The 23,483-nt window shown below is 40.4% G+C and overlaps 1 protein-coding gene across 4 annotated transcripts in view; it reads left to right on the top strand.

Moving 5' to 3' along the window:
• The first annotated feature begins 3,255 nt into the window (after positions 1 to 3,255).
• The window catches only part of LOC110307932 (general transcription factor IIH subunit 2), a 50,819-nt gene continuing 30,591 nt past the window's right edge, over positions 3,256 to 23,483 (top strand). For 2 of the 4 annotated variants that reach the window (XM_029468288.1, XM_021180220.2), the window contains exons 1-14: positions 3,283 to 3,408; positions 5,745 to 5,833; positions 6,346 to 6,423; positions 6,733 to 6,769; positions 6,970 to 7,056; positions 9,406 to 9,456; positions 9,803 to 9,857; positions 12,873 to 12,978; positions 14,247 to 14,337; positions 14,456 to 14,543; positions 14,983 to 15,090; positions 16,375 to 16,438; positions 18,388 to 18,494; positions 19,027 to 19,129. In XM_029468288.1, the coding sequence (XP_029324148.1) occupies positions 5,778 to 5,833; positions 6,346 to 6,423; positions 6,733 to 6,769; positions 6,970 to 7,056; positions 9,406 to 9,456; positions 9,803 to 9,857; positions 12,873 to 12,978; positions 14,247 to 14,337; positions 14,456 to 14,543; positions 14,983 to 15,090; positions 16,375 to 16,438; positions 18,388 to 18,494; positions 19,027 to 19,129 (1,031 nt within the window). In that variant the 5' untranslated portion in view covers positions 3,283 to 3,408; positions 5,745 to 5,777. Of the gene's footprint in view, positions 3,409 to 3,485; positions 3,658 to 5,744; positions 5,834 to 6,345; positions 6,424 to 6,732; positions 6,770 to 6,969; positions 7,057 to 9,405; positions 9,457 to 9,802; positions 9,858 to 12,872; positions 12,979 to 14,246; positions 14,338 to 14,455; positions 14,544 to 14,982; positions 15,091 to 16,374; positions 16,439 to 18,387; positions 18,495 to 19,026; positions 19,130 to 23,483 lie in introns of those variants that run through there. The other 2 variants (XM_021180218.2, XM_029468289.1) reach the window with 2 other exon arrangements.

Genomic DNA, 23,483 nt, shown 5'->3' with positions numbered 1-23,483 from the left:
ATTAATATGAAAAGCTTCATCTGAAATCTGAAGAATCTGTAAAGACCTGAAAGGGTCAAGAATGATCAGAGCAGAAGGCTGCTTCCCCTTGGTGTATGGGAATTCTTCACTTGCCAACACTTCATGGGTATACCAGCAGTTCAGTACAGTAGTGTTGGGATAGCAGCAGCAGTGGCGTGTGGACGGCCAGGCCTGAGATGAATTGGTACAAGTCAGCAGGAGGGACCAGGAAGGACATTCAGAAGAAGTTCTGGGCTGTGCCTCTCTCGGGGAAGCGTCGAGATGAACAAGCATCGCACAGCGGGCTGTACCAGCAAGCCAAGCCCCACCTCTGTCATTGTCTGTTGAGTCCTGTTTATACTTCCTGCAAACATCACATGTTCTCCATGGGTCTGGCCTCAGCACATGAGTCTTGTCTCAGCTGCCATCACTCTGCCAATTGGCCTGAGTCAGCAGAAGCAGCAAGAAGCCACAGCACCACCAGAAGTCTCTTCATGCGTTTGTCTCTATGGAGTCCCAACAAAAGGAGCTCAACTACGCAGTGTAAGGCAGACCAATACATGCGTGTCATTAGCAAAGACTCCTTTACCACGTGTCCTTTCATGTGCTTGCTTTAGCAGAACAACCTCTCTACTGTGTCTGCTTCAGTGAAAGGTTCCTTCATGAGTCTGCTTTAGGAAAACACTCCGTCATGTGTTTGCCCCAGCAAAATGCTATCCAACATAACTGACTTTCCAAAGAACCCTTACGTTTCCACTTCATGTGTGTGTGGTGCTGGGGATGGAATCCAGGTCTCACACTTGTCTACACCCTAGTCATAGAAATTTAAAACAAGCATTTTGCTCTATTATTTGGTTTCAACTTAGAGGCATTTGGATGAGGGCTGGAGAGATGGCTCAGTGGTTAAGGACTCTGACTGCTCTTCCAGAGGTCCTGAGTTCAATTCCCAGCAACTACATGGTGGATCCATAATGGGATCTAATGCTCTCTTCTGGCATGCAGGTGTACATGCAGATAGAATATGCATAACTAAATCTTTTTTTTTTTTTTTTTCGAGACAGGGTTTCTCTGTATAGCCCTGGCTATCCTGGAACTCACTTTGTAGACCAGGCTGGCCTCGAACTCAGAAATCCGCCTGCCTCTGCCTCCTGAGTGCTGGGATTAAAGGCGTGCGCCACCACTGCCTGGCTTAACTAAATCTTTTTTTAAAATTTTATTTAATGTCTGTGTGCTCTGCTGCATATACATCCACCTGCCTGAAGAGGCATCAGATCCCACTATAGATGGCTGTGACCCACCATGTGCTTGCTGGGAATTGAACTCATGACTTCTGAAAGAGCAGCCAGTGCTTTAAGTCACTGAGCTATCTCACCAGCCCTAAATAAATCTTTTTAATCCTAACAGAGGCTGAGGTTGGCAAATCTCTGTGAGTTCAAGGCCAGTCTAATCTACAGAGCTAGTTCTAGGATTGCCAGGGCTACACAAAGAAACCCTGTGTACACCAAACAAAAAACAAAACAAAACAAAAAAGTATTGGGTTGTTAAGGCTCACTTCTCGCAGCCTTTCAAATTAAACGCCTTTTGTATTTCAATTACACTACCCAAACTGTTCACAGATTTTCTAACTTCATTGTGCCAGCCAGCCATGGACACACACACACACCACACTTAGAGAGGGAGAGGGAAAGAGAGTGGAATAGGAGGGACTTAGACGAGGTCTTACGATATAGCCCAGGCCAATCTTGGACTTGTAATCCTGCTTCAATCTCCCTAGTTCTGGTATAATCGGTATGTACCACCACACCCAGGTTTTATTCAATTCTTTCTTTACATTGTTCTTAGTTTCACAGCCTGAAAAGGTATTTCACTAGGCAAGATAATTTTATTGTTACTTTATATGTGATTGGAATATTAGTCATAATTATACTGCGATTACCATGATTTCTGGGCACATTTTGTTTTGCTTTGGTACCCTGTTAACAAAGTTTTAATAAAAAGCCCCTGTTCCAGCAGTCCTAGCAGACTTGTCTGGCCACCGGTCTCAGTTTGCCAAAGAGACACGTTATGATGAATGACAGAGAAAAGGGTTTTTATTAAGGTGGCCATGATGAGAAAAAACAGATAAAGGGGTTTGCATATACCAAGTCTGTCTTCGAGGGGCTGAGATGAACTTTGACATTTTATAGAAAAGGGAAATGGGAGGGGCTTGTGGTGTGCATAGATGACAGAGCCTGTGGTCTGGTCAGGTGATCTGGTCAAGGCATGGGTCTGATCACTTATGCCAACAAAGGCCTGGTTTCGAAAGGGTTTCTGGAGACCTTGCTAGTGATGTCATCACTCCGAGGCAGCCTGTTTATGGCGAGGTAGTTACCCCAGTGCCAGCTTTCAGCCTCCCCACCATAGGTAATCGCCCTCATGTGGGAGGTGATCTGTCCTGCCAGGCTTGCTCTTTGCTTGGGAGTAGTCTCGGTTCCTCGTCATAAGGATGTTTACAGATCAGTCTTGCCATTCCTTGTATTCAAGAGAACTACAGAGGAGAGTGAGTGACTTAGCAGGAAAATTGTTAAAAAAAAAAAAAAAAAGTTAGAGACTGGTGCCCTTCCTCTTCCTAGCTCAGTCTTAGTTTCTAAGACTATTTATACAGAGCCAAAGTTATGAGTGGGAAAAGTTCGAATGTGTCTTACTTCTATTCACAAATATGCTTAGATGTATTTTTATTTTATTGGGGGGAATCCTCTTATTCTTGGGTTAAAGAGCATGCTTGGCGCTCGTGGGGTTGGGGCGGCGGGTGGGGCTATGGCTATGCAGTTAAGAGCACTTGTTGCTATTCCAGAGGGTCCGGATTTGATTTCCATCATCCACATGGCAGATAGCAAACATCTGTAACTTCAGTTCCAGGGGATCAGATGCCATCTTCCGTCCCCTGCCCCAACCATGCACGAACATGGTGCACTGACATGCACGCAGGCAAAAACATCCAGATACTAAACAAAACCGGAAAAAAAAACCCAACAAAACAAAACCCACGGACAAAAAAAAAAAAAAAAAACCCTCCCTAAACGCATGTATAACATATCCAGAACTTGTAGTTTTAGCTGTTTGGCCTACAGAAATGCACCCCACAGTAGAAATACTGGTGAACTGGAAGGCAGTTACGCTCTTGGGCACCACTTGCTCCCTAGCTCCCTCTTCTGGCAGCAGCTGCCCTCTGCCGCCGGAACATTTTTTTTTTCGTGGCGCCAGCGCGCTGCGGAAGAATTTTGGCGGCGCACTCGGACTGCCGGTACTTCCGGTGAGGGTCGTCTGGTCGAGGCTGGTTGGTCTACGCGTGGAGACCTGCGGGGTCCTGAGGCTGTGGAGGGCTAGAGTGAGGCGGACAGGAGAAGAAGCCTGGAGCTGAGGACCGAGGTGCAAAGCCGGGGTTGGCCTCGGGGGGACCTGGAGGGCGGGAGCCGGGGGGGGGGGGGGGGGGGGGGGCGTGTGCAGGGAGCGCGGCAGCTTCCGCCTGCGAGGCCGGCTGCGGGCTCAAGAAAGTTCTCGCTGCCGGGCTGCCGTTTACCGTGAGTCTGTGTGGCCCGAAGCAAGTTTGCAGCCCCGAGCCTGTCCCTCTCTGAACACGGGGAACAGTAAATCACCCTTGACCTCGTGCCAGGCAGGGTAAGGCGAGGCAGAGCCTCCGCAGTGGCCAAGCGCGCTGTGGCTCGCGGGTGCACGCGAGGAGCTCCCCGTGAGCATCTCCCGGGGCGGCTGGGTGTGATGACAGAAAGTCTAGGAAACCGGTGATCTGGCTGCGGCGTGGGGACTTCTAACTTCTCCCCGGTCGGATTCTCCATCATAGAGAGGCCCCGTATACCCAGCCAAAAAGTGTGCGGCGTTTACTCGTTGCTTCTCATTTTCTCCGAATTAAGAGAGTAATAGAAGAGTAAAATATAAAGCAAATGTTGACGCGGTGGAGCAACATTTAAAAAGCTTAAAAGTAATATTATGCGAACTGTGTGTGCACACGCACACACGTGTGCTGGGATCACAGGTGTATTCCACTATGCCCATCCTGAACAGAAATTTTATTTATTTTTAACTAATTAATTAATTTAGAGACGGTTTCTCTGTGTAGTGTTGGCAGTCCTGGAACTCACTTTGTAGACTAGGGTGGCCTTGAACTCAAGAGATCTGCTTGCTTCTGCCTTCCAGAGTGCTGGGATTAAAGGTGTGCTCCACCACAGCCAGGCTCATAGTTTTGTTATTTTTTTAAATTAGATATATATTTTTTTAATTTACAGTTCCAATGTTATCCCCTTTCCTGGTTTCCTCTCGGAAAACCCCCTATCCCCTACCCCTTCCCCTGTTCACCAACCCACCCACTCCTGCTTCCTGGCCTTGACGTTCCCCTATACTGGGGCTTAGAGCCTTCACACGACCAAGGGCCTCTTCTCCCATTGATGACAAACTAGGCCATCCTCTGCTACATATGCAGCTGGAGCCATGAGTCCCACCATGTGTACTCTTTGGTTGGTGGTTTTGTCCCTGGGAACTCTGGGGGTACTGGTTAGTTCATATTGTTGTTCCTCCTAGGGGGCTGCACACCCCTTCAGCTCCTTGAGTACTTTCTCCAGCTCTGTCATTGAGGACCCTGTGCTCTGTCCAATGGATGGCTGTGAGCATCCGCTTCTGTATTTGGCAGGCACTGGCAGAGGCTCTCAGGAGGCAGCTATATTAGGCTCCTGTCAGCAAGCTCTTGTTGGCATCCGCAATAGTATCTTGGTTTGGTGACTGTATATGGGATGGATGCCCAGGTGGGGAAGTTTCTGGATGGTCATTCCTTCAGTCTCTGCTCCGAACTTTGTCTCTTTAACTCCTCCCATGGGTATTTTGTTCCCTATTCTAAGGGCTCATCCTTTTAATTTTTTTACTTTTTTGGTTTTCGAGACAGAGTTTCTCTGTGTAACAGAGCCCTGGTTGTCCTAGACTCTGTTAGTAGACCAGACTGGGCTCGAGATCCACCTGCCTCTGCCCTCCTGTTTCTGAGTAAAAAAGCCAGTCCTGCTTCTACAGGTACCTGTCTTTATCTTTTATTTCCACGTCACCTCCCATCAGTTCCACCATGTCCGGGCAGAACTTTATTTTTATGTTCACAGTGGTGTTTGAGGGGCTTGAGTCTCATTGTGTAGCCCAGTTTGGGCTTGAAGAGGGAAGGGTGCATCAGCATGAGAGGCTCAGGGAATAACGTTCTGGCCTTAGTTCCCTGTCTGCGGTTTCAGATAGGAACTGTCTGGGCTGGCAGCTATTCTTGCACGTGGAGGATAGGATGCTGAGTAAGCATTTGCCAGTCTGAGGTATTTTTACCTTTTAAAGACAAACGATCAAGTTTTCTGAGGCAAATGATGAGAGACTTCTTAACTCCGTGGGAAATATACAGAATTTAATTAATAATGTTATATTGTAACAGGTTTCATAAAAAGCCCCTTAGGACTAGTCTCTAATCTTCTGACTTTTTTTTCTTGGAGAGAGGGTTACTTTGTGTGTAGCCTTGGCTGTCCTGGAACTTGCTCTGGAACTCACTCTAGAGCTCGCTCTGTAGACCATGCTGGCTTGTGCCACCACTGCCCAACTGAGAATTTTGTATTTTCATAGAATAGTTACTGAATACACTGCAAGAATAAAATGACCTTGCATCCTGATATTTTAAACTTTGTCCCTAACTGTTAAGTAATTAGGTTAATTGGTGATCTATTTTTTTTTTACAGAGTTGAATAAGTATATATATCATTATAAGCACCATGGATGAAGAACCTGAGAGAACCAAGCGGTGGGAAGGAGGTTATGAGAGAACCTGGTAAGTTAGATGTAATTGGCCATGCTAGAGATACTGTCTCTTTCTTTTTAACTTCAGTTTTATTAAAGTGTGTTTCATGTGTGTTAAAATTCAATATCTCAATTGACAACCCAGTGAAATTCTTTTGAAAAATATTTACTGTTTTGAATAACTCTTGCCATAAACTACTTTTAGAACATTAAATGAGGGCAGTAAGTGCCTTTATACTCATTCTGTCCCCACCACCTGTACACACAGTCATGACCTACAGATCACCTTTCCCGCCCATTTTATGTAATTTCACAGCTCCTTCATGTTGAATGTGCTCCTTTGTAATTGCTGGAGAATATCTCTATACTCTTATGCTACATTTTGTGTATTCATTCAGCATTTGAGACGTTTTCATCAACTTCCAGTTTTTTGTTATTATGGATTGTGCTGCTGCGAACACACATATACAGATCTTTGTATGTTTTACTATTTATTGGATTAGTATTTTTAGCTTATTTCAAACTAACAAATATTGTTTTCAGGGAAATTCTTAAAGAAGATGAAACTGGATCACTTAAAGCTACAATAGAAGATATTCTCTTCAAGGCAAAGAGGAAAAGGTATGAGCTGCTTTTGAGAAAGAGTTACAAAAGGAAAAGAGGTTCTCGAAGCCTTTCTGTCCCTCTGTGACCGTCCTTCGTATCTCTTTTTAACTGTGTGCTTCGGGAAGCTCACCACAATTGTCTGAGTAGGGGTAAAGAGCTAGCAAGTAGCCCTTGCCCCCAAGAAAAGTGGTCTCCAGAGACCACCCATGATGCCTTTAGTTTTATGTATTTCAAAAGTTAATAATCAATGAAAAAGATACAGATTGTTTTATTGAGTTTTGGTAGCTATGATGTTCAATTAACTATTTTTTATAATTTTAACAGAGTGTTTGAGCACCATGGACAAGTTCGACTTGGAATGGTATGTTAGGAATTTTTCTTTTAGTTTGTGCAGAACTAGTTTGGATCAGAGAAATATTCTGACTTGACAGAATAAACAGTGAAACAACAACCTTTTAAACGAATATATTTAAAATTTATGTCTAGAATATTTGAATAGTAAGTAATAATTTTGCTTCTTCCTCAAAAATGTACTTGGACATTTCTCCTTGTTTTTGGTAGATGCGCCACCTGTATGTGGTGGTGGATGGATCGAGAACAATGGAAGATCAGGATTTAAAGCCCAATAGACTGACGTGCACTTTAAAGGTACAGTAGACTCCCTAAGTTTGTGCTAAATGTAGGGAAAGAGTATATACATATGTACAAGTAAAAATATATATTATATAACAGTTTAAGAATGCAGGAAATTTTGTTTTGCTTTTTTTCCCAATTAGTAACAAATGTTAACTGAGTAGAAATGTTGGTCCCGTGTTCTGCCTCTCTGCTGGTTGTATCTGGACACAGCTGATACACAGATAAATCAGCTCAAGGAGGGTTGGGCAAAGTCTGGGGCGGGGAGTCTGGAATCTGGGTCTCCCTTTGGGGCATCAGAGCAAGTCTAGGAGGGGAAATCAGGGCCTGGGACAAGCAAGATTCCAGGCTGGTTGGGAGTGAGTGCAGAGTGCAGAGTGCTGAGTGCAGAGGGGTGGGAGAAAAGAGAAGAGCGTTTCTGGGAGTCTTAGTGTTGTGGCTCTTCTCTTTTAGGCAAAGTTCTTCTCTGGGTGCAGCTGCTCCGTGAAACGACTTGCTTGTTCATAGTGCTTCATTGGGGGTGGATTGGCTGCATAGGCTTTATTCTGGGTGAACCAGGGATTATATAATTTTGGGGATGGTGGTGAGAGTCTCCAGGAAGGGGAAGCTCATTGGCTGAAGGCAAAGGATGCTGAGGTGCCTCTTTAAAATGGAGAGGTGTTCTAGGTGCTGTGCTGTGTGACTGGGTGCCTGTGGTCACCTCAGCTAGGGGTCGTGGTTACGTGTTCCAGAGCAGGCACTAGAGGCCCCGGGGCAGGGTGGGGGAGCAGCCCCAGTCCTGCTCTGAGATTCCAGGGGTTTGAGCACGCCTCACTTGTTCTTATGCTGGGCTGGAGGCACTGTCCATAGACTTTACACCAGATCATTTCTAAAGTGATTTTTATTCCAAGAACTAGTCTATAAATATGTGTTGAATTAATCCTTCAATAATTCAAACAAACAAGCAAATGGGCTGGCAGGATGGCTCTGTGCTTTAAGGTTTGCCGTGCAAGACTGACAACCTGGCTTTCACTAGTTGTTCTTCCAGGCAACCCTGGCTCAATTTCCAGCACCCAGATGGAACTTCCTAGTTGGCAGGAACTCCTGTCCTAGGAAGTCCAACACCTAAGCATGAGGCACGTATATGCACAGATATACATGCAGGCAAGATACCCATATACATGAAATAAAATAAATACGTCTAAAAAGAAAAAATGGTGAAAGGAGAAAACCCATTAAGTCTAGAAAGTGGTCCTCTGACCTCAAGTGTGCCTGGTCTACAAAACGAGGTCCAGGGGCAGCCTGAGCTACAGCAAAACAAAGAACTTGAAAAAGTAGTTGTCTCGGTTTATCCGTGGTTCTCAACCTTCCTAATACTGTGGTCTTTTAATACAGTTCCTTATGTTGTGGTGACCCCCAACCATAACATTACTTCATTGTCACTTCATAACTGTAATTTCGCTCTTGTTATGAATCAGTGTTTATCTGTATTTTCTAATGATCTTAGGCGACCCCTGTGAAAAGATCATTCAGGCCCCCCAAAAAGTTGTGTCCCACAGGTTGAGAACTGCTGTTCTGAGGCTAGTTATTCCCCTCTCCCCAACTGACTGACTGTTCATTCTCCTTTGACTTTGAATTTGTTTTTTCACCTTAACAGCATATTAATAATATTCCAACTTATTTATTTATTTAGTTAGTTTTTTCAAGACAAAGTTTCTGCTTAGTCCTTGCTGTTTCAGAACTAGCTCTGTAGACCAGAGACTCGAGAGATCATCTGCCTCAGGGCCTTGCTTGATGCCGGTTTTTGATTCTGCTGACACCTCTCTCCTCATTGGATATTTTTCTTATTTATGTTGTTTTAGACAACTCCAAATGGATCCATTAATTTTTTTGGTTTTGAATTTCAAGATGAGATCTCGCTGTGTTTCCTCAGCTGACTTCAGACTCCTTGCCTCAGGAGACCCTCCTGTTTCAGATTCCCCTGTAGCCAGGGTAGCAGGTGCCTGCCTGGTGCTGTGTTTGATGTGGCTCATCTTTAAACGGGGCTGTTTGTCTTATCACCCACTCCATATGCTTTTACAATTGAACATTTTCACAACGTGTTTACAGTTATGACAATCTGAGAGAGCTGGAGTTACATACATACCTACAATCCAGTGCCCAGGAGGCAGCGAGAGGAACATCTCGCCAAGTTCAGTGTCGGTCTGCTCTAGGAGTGAGGTGAAGCTAGCCAGGGATGCATAGTGTGACACTGTCTCAGCTCACACCCTTGTGTCCCCCAAAGTCATGAGAAGTCCTGCTCCATAAATAGTTCTACAGGGCACTGGCGTGGTGTCTGTTGTTGCTGCTTTGCCTTTATGCTTCCTTATAATTTTATTTCAACAGTTGCTGGAATACTTTGTAGAAGAATATTTTGATCAAAACCCTATCAGTCAGGTATGTAGACAAATGAATTCAGAACTAGATTCCTATTTTGCTGTCAAATATAGTTTATTTTTTTTTAAATGGGGCATAGATTCTTTGAAGTATTAAGGGAACCAGATTATGTACCTATTTTTGGTATACTTAATATTGAAGAGCAAAATAACTCTAAATGTTAACCATGTAGTATGTCTTATTAACGTATAGACAGTTTATAGCTAGATTTTTCAAAAACACTATGAGAAAAGTTTTATGTATGTTCATTATTTTGTTTTGCAGTTACTAATTGATAGTCCATGTATTTTTATCAAGAGGAAATAATTTGTTATATTAAAATAATTATTTTTGTTTTTACTTTGAGATTGGAATAATTGTAACTAAGAGTAAAAGAGCTGAAAAACTGACTGAACTCTCAGGTATGCATAAAAGTATCTTTACAAGACTCAAGGGCTTCGCTTATCTAACTCTGTAAAACCTTCCTATGTGCATTTTAGGTGAAACAACATAATCTCTTCCTATTGAACTCTTGGAATCTACTACTAATTGTTTCAAATTGAGGTCTGAAGTAGTAGATGTACTGGAAGTAAATATGCTTATTTAAATACACATTCTTCATCCTGAAAATATTAAGCTAGCCCAATTGGTAACTAATTACAAAATTTAATTTTCAAATTGAAAAGTATCTAATTTAAAAAGCAAAAAGTATAAAAGTTGAATTGGGCTATTTATGAATGAGTCAGAGCATTTGTTCTTGCAGAAGACGTGAGTTTGGTTCTCAGCACTCACATAGGGGCTCCTGACTGTTACTCCAGGTCCAGGGCATCTAACACCATTCTGTGACTGCATACATGCAGGGAAAACAGTCGATGGGCATAAAGTCAGTACATAAAGTAAACAACAGTAATCTCAGTTTCTTTTGTCTTTGTTATGTTGCTGTTTCAAATTGCATCACTCTTTCTTTTTGTAAAATAGACTATTCCTTAAATGAGGTTCTCAATCTTTAGTTAATACACATAAGGGAGATGACTTTGTTCACTAATAGTTCTTGACTCTGGCCATAAGGAATCAAATATAAATTTGCCAAAAGTATGCCAAGAAATTAGTTAACAGTAGTTGGGGTTTTCTTGCTGTGAAGAGACGTTGTGACCACGATAACTCTCGTAAAGAACAGCACTTATTGGCGCTGGCTTAGTTTCTGTGTCTTCATGGTAGGAAGCATGGCAGCTCACAGGCTGGTGTGCTGCTAGAGATGGAGCCAACAGTTCTACATCTTGAACTGCAGGCAGCAGGAGATTGTCCCACTGAGTGTGGCTTGAGCGTAGAGAAGACCTCAAAACCCACTTTCACAGTGACACACTTCCTACTCCAACAAGGCCACTCCTCTTAATAGTGCCACTCCCTGTGGGCCTGTGGGGGCCAATTGCATTCAAATTATCACAACCCCCAAGTAGTCTTAGGAAAGGTTAGAGATATAGCTTAATAAAGCCCTGGGTTTGATCACTAATACTAAAACTCTCTAGGGGCTGGAGAGATGGCTTAGTAGTTAAGAGCACTGGTTCTGAGTGCAATTGCTATCACCCATATTGCCAGCCTATAACCATCTTTAACCCCATTTCCAGCAGATATGATAGTGCCTTCTGGTCTGTAGGGACACTAGGCAAACACATGGTGCATAGTTAAACATGCAGCCAAAACAGCCATATATGTGAAAAAAGCCAAAAGACATGAATATAAAACCTCTCAAAATAATTTCACTGCAAAAAAGGAATTGGCGTATATTTAGAGGTAGGCTGATTTCTTAGGTAGCTGTTTCTAGGGATCTTGGTTTTATCCAACTTCCTTCTCAAGAAAAATGATGTTTTCAATAGCCCCAAGTTTTTATGGCCAGCATAGTCCATAGCTTCATTATAAATTCACTAGAATTCCTCTTGACCTTACTCAAGGACTGTGAATCCAACAGCTGTTGGCAAGGCCAGGGATCTGAGCTTGCTGTGCCCATAGCAGACCAATAGAATGGAGGAAAGTCAGTGCCACAAACTGACTAGGATTATCATGAGATTGAGGAAGGCGAGTTCCTCCAAGAAAGAAGAGAAGATCAACTCTCTTCTCTTTCCCTCCTGTCATCAAATTTTTTGTAGAGTTGGCAGTGAATTCATATGTTGAAAAGATGAACAGTCCTTTAGGGATTCTGTAATCCTCTTGGACAGCTTCTGTCCTTACAGTCAGACCGTTGTGTAAGCCACCCTGACACTGAGGTAGTGTGCATTTCCCCTGGGCCCAGCACACAGTGGATTTTAAGTACTTTGTGTGGGATGCTAGTGGACAGAGAGCCAGGAGACTGACATTTGGGTGTTGGTACTCCGAGCAGAGGTCGGTCTGTGTCTTTCACTTGTTTGGATTTGTTAGAAAATGGAAGTAGACAGTTCATGCCAGGAAAGACCAGAAACTATTTAACAAATAAACCAGGTGCAGTGCAAACCTGTATTCCCAGCAGTATTGAGGCAGGAGAATTAAAAGTTCCCAGCCACCCTGGTCTAGTGAGTTTGAGGTGTTCTGAGCTATGTAGGGATATCCAGTCTATCAGCAAAGCAAAACAGAAGGTGGGAAAGCTGAGAAGTTACTCATGACTTGTTTATAGCAGTGTTATGGTGATGTCTGTCAGCTGTTCTAGAAGCATCGGCATACATAGGCCGTCCCTTCAGATAGTCTTCCAGTCTTCTCAGATGTTAATGAGGTAACAGCTGCACTTTGCTGAACCCTCCCTCCTGTTTAGATCTTTGTGAGTTCTTGTTTGCTTCCCCCAAGAGAAATACGGAATTGAGTCGTTTTTATGAATATTTACTAATAAAATATATACCTCACTGCTTTTATCTTTGCTCAGTTACATAAAACTTAATTTTTTATATCAGTAATCTTTCTGGGAACTTTTTGTACTGTTATTTTTGGTTTTTGACACTGTGTAGCTCGGGTTGGCCTAGAACTTGTAATCTTCCTGTTTCAGAGAAGCTAAAATATGAGAATACTGATCTTGATAAGTGTAAAGATTGCTCACTCTAGAATAATATTCATTTTAAGTGTATATTAATGGATATGGATTTTATATCTAGCAAAAACATTGTAATTTCCAGTACGAAATGAGACTTGAGCCTCAGTAGTGTTGCACATCTTTAATCTCTGAGATCAGGAGGCAGAGGCAGGCAGATCTCTGAGTTTGAGTTCCAGGACACAGAGCTATAGGGAGATACTGTATCAACAAAACAAATGAGCCAAACAAAAGGAAAGGAGACTTCTTATTAAACACGCAAACTGAGAAAAGCAGAAATCGAAGGCATTCTGTTCTTTAAAATCATAGATTTGTACAGTTTGGAAACAGTATGCTTTTCCATATTTTTATATAGTGTTTTACTAAAAGATATTTCATTTTACTTTAGGAAACCCAAGGAAACATATAACATCTTTGAAGAAAGCTGTAGATATGACCTGCAATGGAGAACCATCGCTCTATAATTCCTTAAGCATGGCTATGCAGACCCTAAAGTTAGTAATTTTCTTTTAAAGATTTATTTATTTTTTATGTGTAAGTACACTGTAGCTGTCTTCAGACACCCCAGAAGAGGGCATCAGATCTCATTATGGATGGTTGTGAGCCACCCTGTGGTTGCTGGGAATTGAACTCAGGACCTCCGGAAGAAAAGTCAGTGCTGTTAACTGCTGAGCCATCTCTCCAGCCCCCAGTAATTTAAAATGTATTTATTTTTAATTATGTGTCTCTGTGTGTGTATATACATGTAAGTGTACGTGAGTACATCAGGCCAGAGTCTCTGATCCCTTGGAGCTATACAGGCGGACTCCTGACTCTTCTAGCTCTACTTCCCAGATGTTGAGATTACAGGCATGCGCAACCATAACCATTTATATTATTATTTTTTTCAGATTTTTTTCTGTAAATTGTGTTGAAAGTATGTCAACATGGGTCTCTATGAAGCCTGTTATAACAAAAGAGTTAAATAGAAAAAAACCTTAAAATGTTATTTATGATGCTTATTTTGGTGTTTTTTGTTTGTTTGTTTGTTTTGGTTTGGCTTTTTGAAACAATGTTTCCGCCTGTAATCCTTGTCTGTCCTAGAACTTTGTAGATGAGGCTGGCCTTGAACTTGAGATCTGTCTGCCTCTGATTCCCAAGTTCTGGGAAGCATACTCTACCACTGCCCTGTGGTGTCGGTTATCTTTATATTTTATCAGTTAAAGTATAGTTTAGAAAGATAAAAGAAAATCCACAGCAGTACATAGAACTAAGAAAAAAATTTTAATTGAGAATTAATTGAATGGCAAGGCATATATTGCATGTTAGTAATTCTAGTACTGCAGAGACTAAGGCAGGAGAGGCTCATGAGTTTGAGGTCAACCTGGGCTAAAAATCTATCCATCTATTTATCTATCTATCTATCTACCTACCCATTCATCCACCCATCTTTTTGAGAGAGATTGAAATTTAGAATTTAATCATCATGAGTTGGATGTAACTTTTATTTATTATCTCTCTTTGTAGCTTAACTGAATAAACCATGTTTACTCTCCATTTGGATAAATTCTTAGCTAGTGTAATGTATTTGACCTATTGGAATGTATCTTTTTTTTCCCTTTCTGTTTTTTCTTTTTATTAGATATTTTCTTCATTTACATTTCAAATGCTATCCCAAAAGTTCCCTATACCCTCCCCCTGCCCTGCTCTGATACCCACTCACTCCCACTTCTTGGCTCTGGCGTTTGTTCCCCTGTACTGGGATGTATCTTTACCTTTGCAGACACATGCCTGGACATACAAGTAGAGAAGTGCTAATCATCTTCAGCAGCCTTACCACCTGTGATCCATCTAATATTTACGATCTCATCAAGGTAGGATCAAGACTCAAGCTAGACTCTATAGCACTAGTTTCCAGAACAGTAATTTTCAAGGTTATTCATTAATTTTTTTTCCTCCTGAAATCTTTCATGTTTTTTGGATCTTATGAAGACCCTGAAGACAGCTAAAATTAGAGTGTCTGTTATTGGATTATCTGCGGAGGTTCGAGTTTGTACTGTACTTGCTCGTGAAACTGGTGGTATATATCTGCTATCTTCAATAATTATAATTACTGTGTAAGAAATAATTTATTAAATAATTAGGATGTTTTACACCATCAAACCTAAACCATTCAAGTCTGTAGTTCAAAATATAGCTATATTCTTAAACACATCATTGAGTGTTCTAAGCAACCATTTAAAATGCAAGGAGTTCTCAATAGGTCAGTGTTTTAGAGTTATAACTTTCAAAAAGGTAGCACTCTCACTGTATGTAATACTTTGTAAAGATTGTGTAACTTGGTTTTAATTTTTTTAGTTACTATTATGTCTAGAGACATTGAGAGATTTATATTATTTTTAAGTGATAATTTACTTATAATGGTTATGAAATTATAGATTTTCATCTCTAGAAACTTTGGTAGGTTTTACACAGAAGCACTTGTCTTTAACCTGCTGTGTTTTGCCTTTGCCTGTTAGGCACATACCATGTTATCTTAGATGAAACCCATTACAAGGAGTTGTTAGCACATCATGTGAGCCCCCCTCCTGCCAGCTCAAGCTCCGAGTGCTCACTCATTCGCATGGGTATGTGTGTCGCTCCCGTGTTGCTTTACTGTGTTCCTTTGCTTCAAGTCAGGCATTCTGCTTTCATTTGTGCAAGTTATCATTTTCATATTTAAGAATATTGTTTTCCTACTTGAATTTATTATAATAAAAATACATATTGAAACATGTTTATAAAGAGAAATTAAAGCCACCCATCCTGTTTGTTGATAACAGTTCTGGTCTTGTTAAATTACAAAGATAAAAAGATACTTTATATAATGAAAAATACTTGTGGTAAGAAATTTCTTTTTTTTTTTAAGATTTATTTATCTCTTTATTTTTGTGTATATGAGTACACTGTAGCTGTACAGATAGTTGTAAGGCTTCATGTGGTTGTTGGGAATTGAATTTTTAGGACCTCTGCTCACTCCAGTCAACCTTGCCCGCTCTGGTCAACCCTGCTTGCTCAGTCCCTGCTTGCCCAAAGATTTACTTGTTATTATATATAAGTGCACTGTACCTGTCTTCAGACGCACCAGAAGAGGGTGTCAGATCTCATTACAGGTGGTTGTGAGCCACCATGGGATGGTTGCTGGGATTTGAACTCAGGACCTTCAGAAGAGCAGTCAGTGCTCTTACCCGTTGAGCCATCTTGTCAGCCCAAGAAATTTCTTAAATAAGCCACAAAATCTTTATTGTACAATCAAAGTATGTCATACAAACTGCAAAAACAGAAAGTTATAGCAAAGTTTGCCAAATTACTCTGATTTTTTTTTCAAGGAGTAGAAAATTATTGGTCATAAAAATGATCATTTTAAATAATCTTTTTTTGAGACAAGGTCTCACTATATAGCCCTGGCTGTCCTGGAACTCACTCTGTAGACCAGGCTGGCCTCGGACTCACTGAGATCCGCCTGCCTCTACCTCCTAAGTGCTGCAATTGAAGGTGTGAGTCACTATGCCTAGCACTTAAAGGGATTTTGGTTTTCCTTTATATGTGCTTAAAGAGATACTGTATCATTTAATGCATATTTGGTTGTATTAGGAGCTATATAAAACGGGAACTATTTTTTTTAAATGTGGTTTATTAAATTAAAGATATAACTTTTGGAGTGTGAGGTTGTGTATAGTAAGACCATCCCTCCTTTTCCTCTGAGTTTCATTATACTACGATAGGCACATACCGACCTCAAAGGCAGGAAAGAGCCTTTATACAACTTTGTTGAATTTCTGGTAAGAATATTTTAAGATTCTTATTCAGAAAATTGTGGTTTTTGCCTATAAAAGAAATTAATGCTGTAATTTTTTTTTTAACCTATTAAGGATTCCCTCAGCATACCATTGCTTCTTTGTCTGATCAGGATGCAAAACCATCTTTCAGCATGGCGTAAGTAAAGAGCAATTGTCAGTGATAACTTTTTTTAAAATGTTATGTACATTGGTGATTTGATTGTGTCTGTATGAGGGTGTCAGATTCCCTGGAGCAGGAGTTATAGACACTTGTGAGCTGTCATGTAGACGCTGGGCATTGAACCCAGATCCTCTGTAAGAGCAGCCAGTGTTGTTAACTACTGAGCCATCTCTCCAGCTCCCAGTAATAACATTTAAAATGTATTCCTCTAAATTAGAAGGTCTTAATTTATAATGATTTTTATAAACTAGTACCATCTGCATAGCCATGAAAAGAAATGGCCCTCTTTGTGTATGCATATGCTGTGATCATCAAGATATATTACTAAATAACACGGCAAGGTACATGTGCATAGTGTTACCCATCATCTAAATTAAAGGCGGGGGCAGGCATGCTGGCTCACATCTGCATTTCTAGGATTCTGGAGGTTAAGGCAAGGCGATAGCTTTGAGTTTGAGGTCACTCTGAGCTATAGAATATATTTGTAAAAGCCATAAATAAATGAAATGAAAATAGAGACATGAGTAGATGTATATACTTAGATCTGCATTTAAAATGTAGATATGAGTAAATGTATATGTATAAGATACATATGTATATAATACATATTATGTATACATGTTTACATATTATCCATATAATACATATATAGTCTAATGATTAAAAAAAATGGAATAGAAAGTTCAAACATGAAGTTTTTGCTTGAGTGGGTGCTTGAGTAACGTAGTAAGACTCTTCTCAGAATAAAAGGGAAAGGAGGGCTGTGGGCAGAGCTGAGTGGCAGAGCACTTAACGTAAAGCTGAGGTTCAGTTCTCAGTTGCACAAAAGACATTTTAGAGAGCCCACAATAATGAGACTAGCTATGAGGCTAGGCGAATGATACTTAAAACATTTTTTTGAGTAGATCAGTAAGTACCTAAGTTACTTCATTCTAAAATAAAGCTCTAAATATTTATGGAGGAAAAAAAATTAGCACCCAGAACAACACAGATTACAATCTCTCACAGGATGCAGAAGTGTCTAGGCTGCCAGCTGTGCTGCTGCTGTACATCACCACAGACCAGCACTTGGGCACGAGAAAGGAGGGTCACGGCAAATTTAAGGCTGGCTTGAGTTATATAGAAACACTGGGAAGAGAGAGGAGGAAGAAGGAAGATGGGGGTAATGAGAAAATATGAGAGAGTGAGAATAACAGAAAAATTACAGAATGGAAACAGCCAGAAAACGCTTGCTAGAATTAATAGACGACAGTATTAAAATAGCCAATGTAATACACTCTCTAGTCTCTAAGTGAAGGAGAAGTTGAAACTGTATAAAAAGAACTCAAATGAAGCTTCTAGAAATGAAGAATATAATGTCTGAGATGAAAAGTGCACTGGAGGGCTGAAGGGATAGTTCAGTGGTTAAGTCATACGGTGTATGTCCTCCACAGAACCAGAGTCTGTTTCTTAGCGCCTACCCTGGGCAGCTCACAACTGCCTATGAGACACCTCTGCTCTCTGAGGACACCTGTACTCATGTACACATACCCAGTCATACACACACACACACATACACAGAATTAAAACTAAACTAAATCTTAGAAAAGAAAAGAAAAAACAGACTGGATGGAACTAACAGATTAGTCATCAAGAGAGAAAAAATAACTCAAAGACTCTAAGAGAAACTTTAAAACTGAAGACAGAAAAAAGAACAGCATTAGTGAGCGAAAAGACATACATGTTTTCCAATAAAATTTTATCTATTTTATCTTTTGAAACAGGGTACTACTGTGTAGTCCTGGCTGGCCTTGAACTCACTATTAGACCAGGCTGGGCTTCAACTCACAGACATCCACCTGCCTCTGCCTCCTGACTGCTGGGTTTGAATAACATACTTTCTTTAGCTCTTTTCATCTTTTAAAAATAACTTTTTCCACCCATAGGCATTTGGATAATAATAGCACTGAGCCAGGGCTTACATTGGGAGGCTACTTCTGCCCACAGTGTCGAGCAAAGTACTGTGAGCTTCCTGTTGAATGTAAAATATGTGGTAAGAACCCTATTATTCCTTACTAAGTAAATTAGCATTAACTAAATTCGTAATTATGTAGCTGCCGAATTAAACATAAATGTTGAATCTTGTTTATTATATATTTAACTTGTATAAAGAAAAATAGATCGCTTTTTTCATTCAAGCCCTAGTAATTAATTTCTAAAAATAAGCATAGCACCACAGAACTTTCCTGATTCTCTTTTTGGTAAATGTTTTCTTTAAAAACACTATGATAATTTTAATAGGCACTTTTTGGGTCATGTATTTAGTGACAGATTGAATTCTATCCTGAAATATCTTTTCATGGCTACAGCTAAAAAGTACTCAGGGTCCTAAAAATCCTTGAGTGCTGGCTATGTAGTATAGTGGCAGCTTTTCTAGTGTGTGTGAGGCCCTAGATTGGATCCCCATTACTAGAAAAAGAGAAATGAAAACACTTGAAAGCATTTTTTCTAAGTATATCTCTTGACTTTTTAGCCTTTGTCTTTATGAGGCCAGGCTTGTTAATGTCTCTGTCTTTCTGCATTAGGTCTTACTTTGGTGTCTGCACCTCATCTGGCAAGATCTTACCATCATTTATTTCCTTTGGATGCTTTTCAAGAAATTCCCCTAGAAGAATATAAAGGAGAAAGGTATATGAATTTTGATTAATTTATATGTCACAATGGTAAGCTAGTGATTGAAACAACTCCTTAAAGTCATATTAATTTGTAAGATTTCTAATATAGAAAATGAGATATATAACAGTCTTTATGTCTAGCAATCTGTTTATTTCCTTAAACTCATATTTATAATTAAGAGTAATATATAATAAAGAATAATAGTAATAAAGAGTAAGTTAAGAGTAATATTATATTGGTTTGGTAGGGAGCAGAAGCTGGGGTGGGGGCTAGAAAGGTGGCTCAATGGTTAGGAGTGTGCACTGCTCTTAGAACCCAGGTTGGCTTCCTAGCACCTATGCAGCTGCCTGCACTTCCAGCCCTAGGAGATTCTATGCCTATATTTTCTGAGTCCTTTAATAAAATGGCCCTGCCAATGGCCAGTTTTCAGCAGTCAGTAATTTAACAACCACCCCCAAAATTTATGAATACCTAACTCTGGCCTTCTTGAATATTACTGGAGAGAAGAGGCTAGCTGAACATAATCAAGAACCTGTGGTTATTTTCTTACTGACATTTCCAGTAGTAAAAGCTGAAATGGAAGTGGTCTTGGTTGGTTATAGATTTTTTTTTTTTAGGAAATGACTTTTTATTTAAAAAAGCATCAGCATTTGAGAACTTTTGATCACAAAATAATTATATTTTTCATATATAATAATGCATCACTTTTCACACTTAATAATATAATAATTCATCACTTTTCATACTTAAAGATAGTGTAGAAGAAATTTAATATACAGATGAAGAGATGGCTCAGTGGGTAAGGATACTTACTATGCAAGAGTGAAGACTTGAGTTTGGATACCCAACGCCCACATAAAGAATGCTGGATGTGGCCTCATATTTTTGTAATTTCAGTGTTGTAAGGCAGACACAGGAGAATTCCAGGGATTCAGTAGGTCAGCTAGCCTAGCCATTCAGTGAGCTCCAGGTTCAGTGAAAGACCTTGGTTCTTAAAACAAGGTAGAGGATTGAGGAAGGCACCCTGTACCAACCTCTGGCTTATACATGTATGCGACACTTACACTACATATGCAAAAGAAGTAATTTCAAATAAGTATGTCTAGATCAGCCTTGCTTCTCAAATTACATCATCTTTCTTGGATTATATTCTATGACTTACATAACCAATTGCCTTCTATTAACTATTTAAGATTATCTCTTTGCTGTTAACAAGTAATGCCCATGTCTGTATCTCCAAATAGTTGTACAAGAATATGCAGGACAAATTCTCAGGTAGACTTGTTGAGTCGGAAGTTATATGAGTTTTGGTAGATGTTGTAAGTTTGTCCTTTAAAGAGGCTTTATATATTATTTGCCCAAACTTTACTGATACTAGATGGTATGAACTTTTTTTGATAATTGGTTCAAACTGGCAAATCAAAACTAAAGTTGCATTGTTTCAGGTTTCATGTAAGTGTGAACTTAATGAAAAGCCTAGTAGATGGATTTGAAGATAGAGTTGAAGAAAGATGGTAGGATTAAAAGGTGTTAATGAGGTGTAAATAGGAGAGTTAAAGGTGAAGCATGAGTTCATATAGAAGGCCCACTGTTAGAATAATGTGAAAAGAAAGATACATTGTAGGCTAGGAAATCATTGAGTAGTTCAAGGAAGTATTTTCCTTTTAAAAAACAATTTTCTACACAATTGTGAAAGTTCAAAATATGCAGCAAAACACACTATTAGCCACACCAGGTGCTAATGAGAACATTCACCCTCAAATCTTTTAGGGAAAAGTATAACTGACTTAAATTATATCCCCAGGTAGGCAAGTTCTTTGTGTTTATAAAAACATAAAGATGTTTTGAGACTTGTGAGGTCTCAAAAAGACTCTTCTGGCGGAGGCCTGGCCTAGTACATAAAGGCACCTGCCACCAAGCCCGATGAACTGAGTTGAATCCCAAGGACCCCCATGATAGAAGGAGGGAATTGACTCCACAAGATGTCCTGGGTTCTAAATGTACACCACAGCACACAAATGCTCACACGCATACACGCACAGATAGATAAATGAAATGTTATAAAAATTGCTTAGCAACTTCCCCTAAAGAGATGCTTTAGGGGAAGTTGTAGAGGAAGTAGGACTGAGGAGGAGAAGGACAAGGGATCTGAGGATCTGCCTCTAACTGCGAACAAGCCGAAGGGACAAAGCTTAGGACAAGGGCGAGTGGAGATGATGGTGACGTCTGTTTCAGGGAGAGTAGTCAGTCTTGTTTTGGAAAGTTAGAATTCTCTAAGAAAGATGTCTTGAGGGGATGAAAAGAATGCATTTCCTGAGAGTTAAATGTATTTAGAGGCTGTTTAGGCTATTCACGGAAAGATTAGAGCTAAATTGTGCCAGTTATGTAGGAAAGTAAGCTTGGAATTAATTATCACCAAAGGAAAATTAGGGACTGAGGAGATGGGCCCAGTTGTTCAGGTGTTGGATATTGCTGTGTGTGTGGACAGTAGGTCTGCAGTTTAGATCCCCAGCATTCAGGTAAAAGGCTGGGCCTATCAGTGTGTACACCGGGGGTGGGCACACTGGGGGTGGGCACACTGGGGCTTGTTGGCCAACTAGACTAGCTAGTCAATGAGCTCCAGGTTCAGTAAGAAACATTATCTTAAAGATAACCTTGAATTGGGTAAAACAAAACAAAAATAAAATGGAGTGATCAAAAAAAGACACCAGGTTAATGACCGTGGCCTCCACATGTACCTGCACATGCACCATCACACATTCATACCACACACATGAACATACTTGTCAGAGCTGTGGAATAGAATTTATATGTGGAATAGACTAACTAGTGAGTGTTGTTTTGTCCAAGTTGATGATTTAATTATATAGAAATACCACATGTGGTGGCACGTGGCAGGCTGCTGTCTGTGAGTTCAAGTCCACCCTGGGCTATCAAGCAAGTTCAAGGATAGCCAAGGCTACACAGAGAATCTCTGTCTCAAAAAACAAGAAAAAACAAAAAAACAAAAGAAAAAAAAGGAAATATATACATATACACGTTTTTGGATCAAGAGGGTTAAAAGACAATTTCTTGCATAGTTGAAGGTTCATGGCTAGTACTTATAAATAAAACTGCACACTTACAAGAGTGTCAGCTACATTTTAAAAGATGATTTTGTTATTTTCACCTATGTGTATGTGTTGACATGAATGTGAGTATAGATGCTGGTAGAGGTTAGAGGCTTTGGACCTGGAGGTTGTGACCCATGTGATGGGAATAACAGCATGTGCTTTTAACTGCTGAGCTATCTTTTTAAAAAAAATGTTAAAGATACTTCAGAGGAGGTAGAAATGAGGTGAAGAGAATAAAAAGATTGCTGGGGAATTTTTGTTTTTTTGTTTGTGTGTTTTTCTGAGACAGGGTTTTTCTGTGTAGCCCCGGCTGTCCTAGATCAGACTGGCCTTAAGCTCAGAGATCTGCCTGCCTCTGCCAGGAATAGAGGTATGTGCTACCACCACCCAGCTAAGATTGCTGTTTTGTAATACATTCTAAGGACCCATAGACAGGGATGATGTTATTGCTTTTAGGACTTTATACATGCTAAGCTTGTATTGTACTACTAAGGTATATACGAGCCCGTCCTGAAAAAACAAAGCCACAGGCATCCCTTATATGAACAAATTCCTTGGTGTACTCATCTAGGGTACATACCGTATTTGGGATAACTAAAAGATAGTTTTCTTTCTTTTTTTTCCGAGACAGGGTTTCTCTGTGTAGCCCTGGAACTCACTTTGTAGACCAGGCTGGCCTTGAACTCAGATTCCGCCTGCCTCTGCCTCCCGAGTGCTGGGATTAAAGGTTGGGGCTGGGTGAGATGGTTCAGTGGGTAAGAGCACCGACTGCTCTTCCTAAGGTACTGAGTTCAAATCCCAGCAACCACATGGTGGCTCACAACCACCCATAATGAGATCTGATACCCTCTTCTGGTGTGTTTGAAGACAGCTACAGTGAACTTATACTAATAAATCTTTGGCCAGAGCAAGTGGGGTTGGACAGAGCAAGCAGAGGTCCTAAGTTCAATTCTCAACAATCATATGAAGGCTCACAACCATCTGTACAACTAAAGTGTGTACTCATATACATAAAATAAATAAATCTTTAAAAAAAAAAAAAAAGGTCTGTGCCACCACCGCCCGGCTCAGATAGTTTTCTGTAGGCATCAAATTCTCATAGTGTTCTAGTTCAGAAAGCATGTGTATAATGAAAATAAGAACTAAATTTTGGGCTATGTGATGACCTGGGACATATTGTATAATTTTTCTTGTTCTTAGGAATTATAAACAGGGTTATTGTGTGTACTGCAAAGGACAACAGACTAGGCAAT

The sequence above is a fragment of the Mus caroli genome, chromosome 13 (genome assembly GCF_900094665.2).
Source record: "Mus caroli chromosome 13, CAROLI_EIJ_v1.1, whole genome shotgun sequence".
Lineage (NCBI taxonomy): Eukaryota > Metazoa > Chordata > Mammalia > Rodentia > Muridae > Mus > Mus caroli.
The sequence above is the reverse complement of the archived record's forward strand: the minus strand, read 5'-3'. Positions and strand labels throughout refer to the sequence as shown.